We start from the raw sequence: 12993 nt of genomic DNA, 5'->3' as shown, positions 1-12993 counted from the left end.
GTCCCCAATATCCAAGAAAATCATTTCTTTATGACAAACACAAGCTTTAGAAGAAAGAAAAATTATTTCAAGTATAGATACTGGATCTCCAATAACTATCTTAAAAAAATTTCTTATTGACAAACACAAGTCTTAAGGGGAGACAAAAGTAGAAAAAGCAGCTTCAAAAATGCAGGAAGCAAAGTACATTGGGGAAAAAAAGGCACTCAAATTTAATAATACTGAAACTTCAACAGGTAAAGTTTCATCTTTTTATAATCTTAGAGCAACTCATTTGAAAATTTTAAATAAATAAGCTTAAGTTTATTTACATCTTCTGGTCCCAGCAGAGTTCTAGTGCCATGACTCTGCTTGCTGTTGGTCAAATTCACCTATTAGTCTTTTGATGTGAGCCAGCTTGTTATGAAGATATTCACATCTATATTTTTCCTCATGGTAACTGGGACTAAACTGCGTGATCTTCTTGTTATTCTTGTAAAGCTTCTTCATGAATATTCTGATACTTTTTTGAGCCCAGAGAAAAGTGCTTTAGTTGCACATCCAGTTTGATAAATCTTCTAGCTCCAGTCTCCATCCTCGCATGTAAGGCCCTGTACTGTACTCCTCATACTCAGCACTGAAGTCATCCTTGTAATTCTGGAGTTGTTCATAAGAAAAAAAACCAATATATTTTATCAAATAATCTGGGTGTTCAATTGTTGAAGAAGGCTCTGTGGAGGCAGTGCAGCTCTCTTTAACTCCTTCACAGGAATTCAGATCAGAGTTATTTAGCATGCCAATTACCTCTTTCTTTTAAGGTTCTTCTTTTCTTTGACAGTCTCAATGCCATGCTTTTTTATTTGGTCCTTTTCCTTGTGCTTTTTAGATTTCTTCTTGGACTTTTTGAGAGATACTGAATGGTTTTCTTCCATAGGCTTTGGACACTTTAGCAGAACTGAACCAAGGGCTAAGGTTTCCAGAGAAGTCCTGGAGGTATTTGTCTCACTGGTCCTTGTAGATGCTAGCATTTTGGCTAAAACTGTCAACCAGTAAGCCTCGAATCTCCTAGGTCTTCTGGAGTGCTAGGGAAATTGGGAGTTAAAATTTACAGTCTGAGGAGGATTTGAGAAGGTGGGATGAAGGCAGCAGTGGAGGATGGGGACAGCAGTAGCTGCAAGGGCAGGGCAGCAAGAAACCTGAACCAGACTTTTCACTGGTGGGATTCAAATGACCATTTAAAGTTGGTGGTACTCTCTTTGTCAGGTGAGATATTCGAGCTTTTTTATTCAGTAAGGATCAATGAAATCTGAATCCAAAAGCTGTCTCTAAGGAGAAGCAGCAGCATCTCTACTATAACATAGAGATTACGAATGGCTGGTGCCAGCAGTATTCTGAGATGGATTTAGTTCTCTAGAGAGCACTGACTCTAATGACCATCTATCTATATTACTGTATCCAGGCCAGTCTCTTTGAAACTCTTAAAAACATAATCCTTTAAGGTATATGAGGTTCTTGCAATTCAGATTGGTTACCTGTTGCAGAATTGCTCCAAGGGATTTCTTGTCTTTTTGATTTCAATTGAGCAAGCAGCTCAGGTTTCTTACAGGCCTTCAGTGCCAGTAAGTGAATTACTCTGTTCCTATATGGCTGCTGAGAAACACTGCTGTTGCTTTGTGTCTTTCAAATTGTATTTGCAGGATTTGTGGAGCTGACCTTTTCCTCTCAGGCACTGCATCTGAAACAGCTTAAGGTACTTTCTGAATTTGCACTCATTTCCCTACATATGGTCCACCAGGTTTGGTAACTTTTGTGCTATGGTTGTAGGATTCCTCCTCTGCCTGGGTCATTCTTTTTGCATCATCTGATGAGAGCCATTTGTTGCACAAACTGTAATTTTATCTTGTATAAATCCTAGGCAATTGAGCTGGAAGGCTCCAAACTGGAGAATGTTTGTTGATGTAGTCAAAGTTGCCGTGAGGGCTGTCTTTACTCACATTTGACAAACAGAAAAGTTATGTACTTCGGGGGGGGGGGGGGGACGCGGAGATCATTGTTGGGAATTTTGATAAGCCCTTGGAACAGAACTGAAGACCAAACAGGAATTAAATTCTTGTGGCTCTGGTAGGTCTTGCATGCCCTGATTGCCAGTGCCAACTCAGTGAGCTTCACATGCAGTACAATGATGCTGTCCTGCCCCAGACGTCTGCATAACAGCCTACAGCACTGTTATTCCTGCCACCCCCACCATCTTAAATTTCCCGGGATGCTACAACTGACACTGCTCAGGCACTAGCCTTCACTGCAACTGCGGCTGCTCGGGCTTCAGTGGCTCCACCACAAAGGCCATCCTGCTGCTGACATATTGTCATATACTGCATACAGCCAAATCTTGGGCTGCCACTGCCACCACCCACCCCATCCTCCTTGCTCCCTAATTTTTGATAAGCCTACCAAGTCCACTTTTCTGGGACAGAATAGACTCTTCAACAAATGGTGCTAGGAGAACTGGATATTCATAACCAAAAGAATCATAGAAGATCCCTATTTCATTCCCTATGTAAGAACTCACTCAATTGAACCAAAGACCTAAACATAAAAGTCAAGACCATAAAACTCCTAGAAGATAGATGTAGGGAAATAGCTACAAGACCTTGTAGTAGTTAGGGGTCTCATATCTTACACCCAAAGCACGAGCAACAAAAAATTTTTTTGATAAATGGAACCACCTCAAAAATTAAACACTTCTGTACCTCGAGGGCCTTTGTGAAGAGGGGAAAAATGCAGCCTACTCAGCAATAGAAGATATCTGGAAATCACACATCAACAAGGGTCTAATATCCATGATATTAGAAAGAGATCATACAACTTAAAAATAAAAGGACAAATGACGATTAAAAAATGGGCAAAAGACCTGAATAGACATTTTTCTAGAGAAGAAATATAAATGGTGAAAAAACACATGAAAAAATGTTCAACATTAGGAAATGTAAATCAAAGCTACAATGAGATATCATTTCACACCTACTAGGAATGGCCATTATTTAAAAACAAACAGAAAACTGTAAGTGTTAAAGAGGATGTGCAGAGATAGGAACATTTATTCACAGTTGATGAGAATGTACAATGATATAGCCACTGTGTAAGTCTGTTTGGCAGTTCCTAAGGAAGTTAGATAAAGATCTGCCATGTGACCCAGCAATACCACTACTAGGCATATAGCCAAAGATCTGAGAACAGGTACACAAACAGACATATGCACACAGATGTTCATAGCACATTATTCAGAATGGCCAAAAGATGGAAACAACCCAAGTGTCCATCAACTGATGAATGGATAAATAAACTGGTATATACACATGATGGACTATCAGTCAGCTGTAAGAAGAAATGAAGTCATGAAGTATATGACAACAGGGATGAACCTGGAGTATATTATGTTGAGTGCAGCAAGCCAGGCACAAAAGGACAAATAGCGTATGATTTCGCTATTATGAACTAAGTATTTAAGCAAATTCACGGAGTTAATAACTGAAATATAAATTACCAGAGAAAAGAATATAGTTAGAGAATGGACAGCTGAGGTTTAATCTGTACAGAATTGGTAAAAAATTGTTTGTAAATGTTTAGAAATGAATAGAAGTGGTGAAAGTACATCATAGGATTTATAATTAGAAGTGCTAATATCTGGGTAAGACAGTGGGGTTTTTTTGTTATTTTCTTATTTTGGAGTAATGAAAATGCTCTAATATTGATTGAAGTGATGAATGTACAACTCTCTTATTATACCAATTGATTGTACACTTTAGATAAACTGTATCGTTTATGAACAGCAACAAAATACATAAGGTGGTTTCGGGGGAAAATATACCAAATGTAAAATATGGACTATAGTTAGTAGCAATATTTTGGAAATGCTCTTTCACAATTTGTTATAAATGTTTCACAACAATGCTACCTGGTAGTGGTGGGGTGATGTATGGGAACCTTGCATATTATGCATGCTTTTAAGTTCACAACTTTTACTATGCACTTATTGTTTAATGTATGTTTATGTATGAATATTTCAATATAAGCTTTTTTAAATGAAAAAAATGGACAAAGGACTTGAAAAGATATTTCTCCAAAGAAGATATACAAATGGCCAATTAGCATATGAAAAGATCCTCAACATCATTAGCTATTAGGGAAATGTCAATCGAAACCAAAATGAGTACAATCATAAAAATGTTTTCTTCAATTCTAACAAATTTATCATGCCAATGAAGGTGTTAATAATAGGGTGCTATACGGTAGTCCTGTATTTCATGCATGATTTTTCTGTAAACCCACAACTTCTCTAAAAAAAGACCCTGGGGGGGGGGGGAACATACCCACAATGAGATTCTATTTCACACCCATTAGAATGGGTATTATTTTAAAAACACAAAATAATAATTGCTGACAAGGATATGGAGTAACAGGAACCCTCATACATTGTTGGTGAGAATGTAAAATGGTGCAGCTGCTGTGGAAAACAGTTTGGTGAGTCATCAAAAAGTTAAACATAGAGGATCCATATGACCCACCAATCCCACTTCTAGGTATACATCCAAAAAAAGTGGAAGTAGAGACTCAGATACTTGTACACCAATGTTCATAGTACAGCCAAAACTGGAAACAACCCAAATGTCCATCAGCAGATGAATGAATGAACAAAATGTGGTATATACATACAATGGAAAATTACTCAGCCTTAGAAAGGAATGAAGTTCTGATACATGCCACTACATGAATAAACCTTGAAGCTATGTTGAGTAAAATAAGCCAGGTACAAAAAGGACAAATATTGTATGCACTCACTGATATGAAATAATCAGAACAAACAAATTCACAGAATCAGAAACTAGAATACAGGTTACCAGAGGCCAGGTGGTGGTATAGGGAATGTGGAGTTAATGCTTAATTGGTATAGAATTTCTGTTTGGAGTGATGGAAAGTTTTGGTAATGGATGGTGGTGATGGTAAATAACATGTAAATAACACCACTGAATTACATATTTTAATGTGGTTAAAAGGGGGAAACTTTAGGTTATATAAACTAGAGTAAAAATTAAAAAAAAAAAACACGTATGACTAAACAGAATGACCCCTCATGTAAACTATAGATCATAGTTAATAATACAATTACAATATTTCATCAATTGCAACAAAGATACCATACTAATGAAAAATATTAATAATGAGGGTGGGTATACAGAAACTCTGTACTTTCTACACGATTTGTCTGTAAACCAACAACTTCTCTAATAAAAAATTTTTTTAAAAGATCGTATTGAGTGATATAAGTCAGACACAGACAGATACTGCATGAATTCTACTTACATGAAATAGCTAGACTATACAAACTCAGAGACAGAAAGTAGAGTACAGGTTACTGGGGACAAGGGGTGAGGGAATGGGGAGTTAATGCATAATAGGTGTATGGTGTCTGTTTGGGGTGATGGGAAAATTCTGGTGAAAAATGGTGGTGAGGGTAACACAAATGTTAATATGATTAATCCCACTCAATGGTATGCCTGAAAGTGACTGAGATAGGAAAGTTTATGTTGTATGTATGTTTCCACAATTAAAAAAAAGAGCAACCAGAGAAGACAATGACAAATAAATACAATAAATGGTTCTGTATAGGATTTAATAATGGAGAAAAGGCTCAAAAGAACAATATCATGTGGTCTCACTAATATAAATTAAAATAATGAGTAAACTCACGGAAGTAAACTCCAGAGTATAGATGTTACTAGAAAATTGAATGTGGATTGAAAATGGGAGCTGATGCTTAATATATGTAGAATTTTTAATGAAGTTTATCATAAATGTGTGGAAACTAATAGTTGATGGCACATTATAGTAATTATAGCTAAAACTGCTGATTTATAAATGTAATTGTGGCTAAAAGGGGTAGTATGTAGATATAACATTTCAACTTGAAAAGCAGCTAGAGAATAATCTAAGGAATGTATAATACAGTGATTTTGGTGGTGGATAAAGATTGTGGTTAATAGTGCAAGAATGTTCTTCCTTTACAAAGTGCTAAGTATATGGTGATATCTGGGAAAACTACAAAAAAACGCAACTTAAGAATTACTGTAATATTTTTGCAGCAATGGCAAATAACATATTATATCATTTCTAAGAAACAACAATTGGGGAGGTAAAAGAGGGTGTGGGATTTTTCCTTTTGGAGTAATAAAAACATTCTAAGATTGACAGGTGATGACAGCACAACTCTGAGATGAATATGAGAAGCACTGAGTATATACTTTGGAAGGATTGTATAAAGCATGGAACTGTATAACAAAATTAATCCTATGGTGGAAGATGGACTATGGTTACCAGAATAAATACTAAAACATTCTCTCAAGAACTATAACAAGTATATAATACTAATACAGGGTGTTGTTAACTGCATGGGTTGGGGAAAATACACCAAATATAAGATATTGGCTTAAATTAGTAGTAATGTTCTGACGATGCTCTAGCATAGTTTGTAAGAATTGTTTCACAACAGTGCAAGGTACTGGTGGTAGGGTAATGTATGGGAGCCCTGTATGATGATACACAGGTCTGTTTTGTAAGTTCACAACTTAAACTACACACTTAATATTTATGGATTTATGTTCATGTATGATGATAAACGCCAATTAAACAAAAGTTTAAAAAAGAGGACATTATGGGGACTTAAAAAACTGGAAAGCAGACTAAGTTTTATATCAAAGTTCTTGAACTTGACAACTATAAGGTGGTTACATAAATGAATATCTGTTCATGGAACATGATGTGTACTGTTTACTCTGAAGTGTTCAGAAAAAGGAAGAAAGGAAACGAAGGAAAGGAAGGAAGGGCAAATGTGGTTCAATGTTGAGACTATTGGATCTAAGTAGGGTAGTGTTGGAGTTCTCTCTGAGTTTTATATTATATTTGCAACTGTCCTGCAAGTTTGAAATTATTTCAAAACAAAAACAACAACAAGTAGACAACAAGCAAAAACAACAAGCAAAACAGACAAGGGAGCCATCTTGGAGCAGGTAGGGGAATAGGGCAGCTGCTATAGAAAACGGTTTGGTAGTTTCACAAAAAGTTAATCATACAATTACCGTATGACCTGCAAATTCCACTCTTAGGTATAAGACAACATGGATGAAGCTCAAAAACAATCTGAGTGAAATAAGGCTGATATAAAAAGACATAAATTGTGTGATTCCACTCATATAAATGGGCAGAATAAGCAAATTCAAAGATACATAAAGTAGATTAGGGGTTACCAGAGGATGGGAGAGAGAAGAATGGGAAGTTATGGTACACAGTATCTGTTTGAGGTAAGAAACAGTCTTGGGGATGGCAGTACAATGTGAACGTAATCAATACCACTAAATTATTTATTTACAATTGGTTAAAACAGGAAATGTATTACATGTTACAATAAAAATTTACTAAAAAGTAGATGAACTATAGATGATCTTTTAAAAATTAAAATTCCTCCCTATCAGAACATTGACTTGTCTCTTAGCTCTAGGTGACTTCCTAGGAAGTTGTTTTTCTTGGCCCTTTCTACAAAATTATGTAGGTTCTAGATTTTAATCCTAGTTCTACTATATCATAGTCATGATGCCTAGGTTAAGTTGTTTTCCTCAGTTTTTCCACCTATAAAAGGAAGGGATTAGACTATATGATTTCTATGGTCCCTTTCTTTTATTTTTTATTTTTATTTTTTTTTTAATATTATATTCAAAAAATATGAGGTCCCATTCAACCCCACCGCCCCCACCTCCCACTCCCCCCACAGCAACACTCTCTCCCATCATCATGACACATCCATTGCATCTATGGTCCCTTTCAGTTCTCACATACTTAAAGATCTACTACTCCTACATTTCTCTACTCTTCCTTTTGTTATATTCTCTACTTCCTCAACCATGCTACTCTCCACCTGCAAATTCTACTAATCCTAAATGTCTTACCTCTTTGAGTTTTTCATCACAGAGATCCAGCATGGATTGTGAGATCTGGGTCAATGAATGCTTCGGCCCTAAATTATACAGAAACAAGAAGAGATGGAACCATTAAAAATGGGAGGCAAGAGCTGCCACCAGCCATCCATCTGTTTAACACATTTACTACACACCTCCTACATGCCAGGCACCAGTCCAGCTGTTGAGTCAGAAGGATACACTAGTTTTTTTCTCCTTATCTCAATGCCTAACATATAGTAAGTAAAAAATATGGATGAACTAATTTTAACTATTTTCTTTACATACATGTACTCACACACAATAGTACTACTGCTATCACTGCTTGCTATCACTGCTTGAAAATAATACTATGAATAGAGAGTGACAATTTAAGGATGGCTGAAGAGATAAATGCATGATTTATAATCTTTCTACACTTAGCATATACAAATTTGTGACCACAATTTTTGTTAGCAGAACTCATGACTTGCGAAGTTTACACAATGTATGGCTAATCGAATGCCTCTGTTATAAAGGTATCTGCATTTTCATCCCACATAAGACTATTACTTTAGTTTCCCTGAAATCCACAGCGGGAGTTTCAGATGATTCCGGAAGCATCTTCTATACTCCCTGTTTATGCCTACCCTAACTTAAGCTCATTATATGGATAATTAACACATTTGAAGCTAACCAGTAATTCTAATTATTTCCTTTTAAGTAACCCTTTGCTGGATTATCTTCCTTGGTCTATCCTTTTGTATTAGTGTTCCCCAGAGCCTAAACCTCAGCTCTCTTCTCAACTATTTAACTCAGCAAATGCTTAATGAATAAATGAATGTGACTGTGTTCAATGATAGGAATGTAAAGAAAAGTAAGATATACCTCCTACCTTAGAGAGTTCATGGTACTTAGTCAAAGAGAATGACTGCAAGAAAGAGTATATAACTGCTTAAAGTATCAATGGATACAATGATATGATGTCTGGAAATATAGATGAAATAAGATTGGTCACATGCTGGTAAATGATCAACTGAATGAATAGGTTTACTGAGGTTTATTATACTCTTCTCTCTACTTCTGTATTTTTCTGACAATTTCCATAATAAAAATTTTTATTAAAAAACTCAGATCCCTTCTATGAGTGTGGCAATCTGCTAGGTCCTGGGAATATAAAGATGAATAAGAAACGTTTTCTGTAGGAAGTCACAAAGTGGTAGGAAAGTCTGATATATAAATAATTATGGTATAACACAATAAGAACTATAAAGTTGGTTTAATTGTGCCTGCCAGGGGGGGCAAAAAAGATGGAGAAATGGATAGTTTAGGCAATTTGGCTAAGTTTTCATGAAAAGATGATATGAGTTAGCCTTGAAAATATGAATGGATTCACCATTGAAAGGGAAGAAAAGGCATTCCAAGCAGAGAGCAAAGAGTGTGCAAAGACATAAAGAAACAGCATGGGATATTTAATGAAATGTAATTGTCACTGTGGCAGATGTATATATACTGCGTATGGGAGACAGTCACTAGAAATCAGACTACATAAATGGGTCAAGACCTGCTTATGCAAGGTCTTAAAATCTAGGTACTACTACTGTCCTGTCCCAGTTTCACAATAGATGAGAAAACTAGAGGCTAAAATAGGTCGAGTAACTTGAGCAAGGTACCTAAGAAAGCAGCAGAGCCATGCTTCATATTCTGTCTCTTATAAATCCCTACACTTACTTATGAACCTGTGCTCAAGAATGCAACAGGATACCAGAAAACCTTATCCTTTAAATGCAGACGTTGTATTAAACCCTTCCCAGACTCAGAAAACACATCTCGTGACTTACTTCTTGCCTTTCTAGCTTTTGAGCAAAATGGACATATAATAGCCCATAGATAGATTTGTAGAAAAGGTCAAAGATTCACACACTAAATACGAGGCATAAGCATATACTCTGCACAGGTTCCAGCCACAATGAATGCCTCTCCCTTCTAGTTACCCACGACCACTTCTTCCTCCCACTACTCCCCATTCAACGGTTTTTCATTTTTTAGGTACTGGGAGTTTGTTGAACAGAGGACCTCGTACACGGGAAGCAGATGTTCAACCACAGAGCTACATTCATTCCTCAGTAAGAGTTAGTTGTTTTCTGTGTGTGTTTTGTTTTGTTTTCAGAAGGTACTAGGGATCGAACCAGGACCTCATACATGGGAAGTAGGTGCTCAACCACTTGAGCTACATCCGCTTCCCCCATGCAACGGTTTTATTTCAACAGATAAGACTTCAAAAATTTCCAAAAGATACATTAAAAATTAACAAATAAAAAGAAACAGCAGTATTTAGTAAGTAACTGAAAAATGTACACTCTCATTTTCAGACTCCCAAAATGCTCTAGTCCAGATATTTATGACCAGTGAGGGTCTAAAAGGTGACCTTCGTGAAAGACAAGGAGTATTCAACAATTTTAACAAATGTACCACACTAAAGAAGGATGCTGTTAATATGGGAAAATATGGGAGGAATAGAGAGCAGGACATATGGAATCCCTTATATTTTTTATGTATCATTTATGTAATCTAAGTATCTTTAAAAAAAATAGTATAAAAAGAAAAAGTCAAGGAACAGGTGATTCTTACCATTGTAGGTTGCACTATTTTTCACAATTAGCTCCAAATGCTCTCTGAACTCTTCCCGAGATGGGTAGAGGCGTTTACGCACATTTTCACGGAGCGTTTGTAGGTCCATTGGTCGAGTGATGATTTTGTAGTAGTCCTTCACAACCTTTGCGTTGACTGGAGTGTGGAAAGGGTATGTCTGCATAAACAAGAGCCAGCACCAACCATGAGCAAAGAATATTCACCAGAGCCAGTTCCTAGAGACTCTCTCACATCTCACCTGTTTAGCTGGCCATCAACTCTCAAAGGAATGTTTCTAGATAGAGCAGGTCTGTTTCCTCTACTTGAAAAAATACACATACCAAAGAATAAGGAGTTCCAGGTACTTAGATCTATACTCTATTGCCCTTTCATCTGACATCACAGACAGAACAAGGGGCCTTGTCATCCAATGCAATGAACTCACATTTGGAAGATCTCTCATATCGTTGATGATAGATTCCAAAATGGATGAGAGTGTCACCATGGGGTCCGTCCGGCGCCGGTGGATGGACTTATGAGGTCTCTAAAAAGTCAACAAACAAGAAATCAGAACGCTCTTTAGCAAAAAAAAAAAAAAAAAAAAAAAATTCTGGCTAGACAAATACATTTTGGAAATCCTGTACATGTAATTCTCAGGGCAAGGCCAAATGGAGACTCTAAGGTTGTGTCACAGCCATGGCTTAGAGGGCTGGGGGAATATAGATACTCACATTCAAATAGTCACAGTGAACAGTAGTTCCAACTCGCCGTTTCTTCTTGGGAGGAAGTTGTTGTTTAGGGAACTTGAGAACCAGTGATTTTCTGCGAACCTCATCTGCACTGCAATCAAAAACACTTTCATAGCATGCAGCCCCGATTTCTAGTCCCCAGGGAAAAAAGGCAACTACAATGAAAAAATCCAAAATACCTGAGCATGAGCCTGGGGAAGAAAAAGCCAAACCAAAGGCCAGACATCCACCTTCTAAGGCTCAGATCAGGCAAGGCCTCATAGGATCTCCAATTAATAAAGAACTAGGCAAGTCTCAACTTCACCTCAGTTTCCTATTTGAAAAATAAGGGAACTAGGCTAAAGGAATTCCAAGAATCCTTCCAGGTCCAACATTCTATCTTAGTGTTAAAGGGCTAGGAAACCTAACTCATTCAGGATGGAAGTAAGGAAGAAATTAAAAACTGGTTTTTAAAAAAGTTAATTTTTGTTTCCCTCAATTAAAGCTCATCTACCTTCTTCTCTTCCAATGTAAAAGATTTCGATAAACTTAATCAACAAGGGTAGAAAAAAGAACCAAATGAATCTAATTCTATATCAAATTAATAAAAGTTATACAAAGAAAAGGCATTAATTCAAATATCTTTTGAATAGTATCTGACTGTTCAACTTTAGTGACTATAGTCCAAGGATAACAAACTACAAATAAAAATCTTGAACTTTCTAAGATTGTAGTTGGTAGTAGTATTGGTATTGTAATTCTGAAACTATTTTGTGCGTATGATAGGACAGATCAAATGAATACATATACTCTTGTTGGGAACCAGAGAAAGAATATAAATATGAAATGGAGAAAAATGAGGAAGAACCTGTTGGTACAATTTGAATTGGAGGTATCAGTATGAACTCATGATTTAAAAGACATGTTTATCTCCTAGTTCTGTCCACTGAAAGAGCCTAAAAGCAATGATATCTCAATAGCAAAGAGCACACCTAGCACCCAAATCTTGGTTTCTAAATACCATTCCCCAATAAAAGGAACAAGGTTTCCTTGGAGAAATGGCTGCTTCTAGTCTGGGACTAGGGAAGTTCAGGGAGAGCCTGGAATGTCATGTGTCAGAAAGCAAAGAGGTTCTAAAAGATTAATGGGGTCATTTCAAAAGGACACAGGATCTCACTTAAGAGATCAATTTTGGATAACACGAGCATCATAAAGAATAATGGTGTTAATGGCTTACAATACATTAAATTTACAAAAGAAAGAATTCTTTATAAATTCTTTAAAGAAGAATGTCAGCTAATGCAAAAAATCTCAGTTTTGCAACCCCCAATGTAATAACAACTGAATCAGATAATGGTTATTGATGGAATCTAAAACCACTGAGAGGAAGATTGTTAGGGAACAGGATATTCAGTTACTATCCCCCATATTAATTACAAAGTTAAAAACATACCTGTAGTATAAAGAAGCTCTGGGGATCACCAATTAAGATGATCAAAAGAGTGGGACAATCTGACATTATGTGTCTCCTGATGTGGAACAGTAAGTATATAATTTCACCTATGTAGTAAACTTACCAAAAAACATTTAATTTAAACACAGTCAATGAGAAAATCAGACAAATCTAACATGTGGGATATTTCATCAGACAACTAGCTTGGCTAGTTCAA

The 12993-nt window shown here is 36.4% G+C and overlaps 1 protein-coding gene across 1 annotated transcript in view; it reads right to left on the bottom strand.

The window, feature by feature from the left end:
* Positions 1–12993, bottom strand: part of TAF1 (TATA-box binding protein associated factor 1) — a 118235-nt gene that overhangs the window by 62347 nt on the left and 42895 nt on the right. The window contains 4 exon segments of the mRNA XM_058291459.2: positions 7977–8044; positions 10596–10773; positions 11041–11139; positions 11327–11435. Of these exon segments, the coding sequence (XP_058147442.1) occupies positions 7977–8044; positions 10596–10773; positions 11041–11139; positions 11327–11435 (454 nt within the window).

The sequence above is a fragment of the Dasypus novemcinctus genome, chromosome X (assembly GCF_030445035.2).
Source record: "Dasypus novemcinctus isolate mDasNov1 chromosome X, mDasNov1.1.hap2, whole genome shotgun sequence".
Lineage (NCBI taxonomy): Eukaryota > Metazoa > Chordata > Mammalia > Cingulata > Dasypodidae > Dasypus > Dasypus novemcinctus.
Note: the sequence above shows the minus strand (reverse complement) of the source record. Positions and strands in the feature narration are given on the sequence as shown.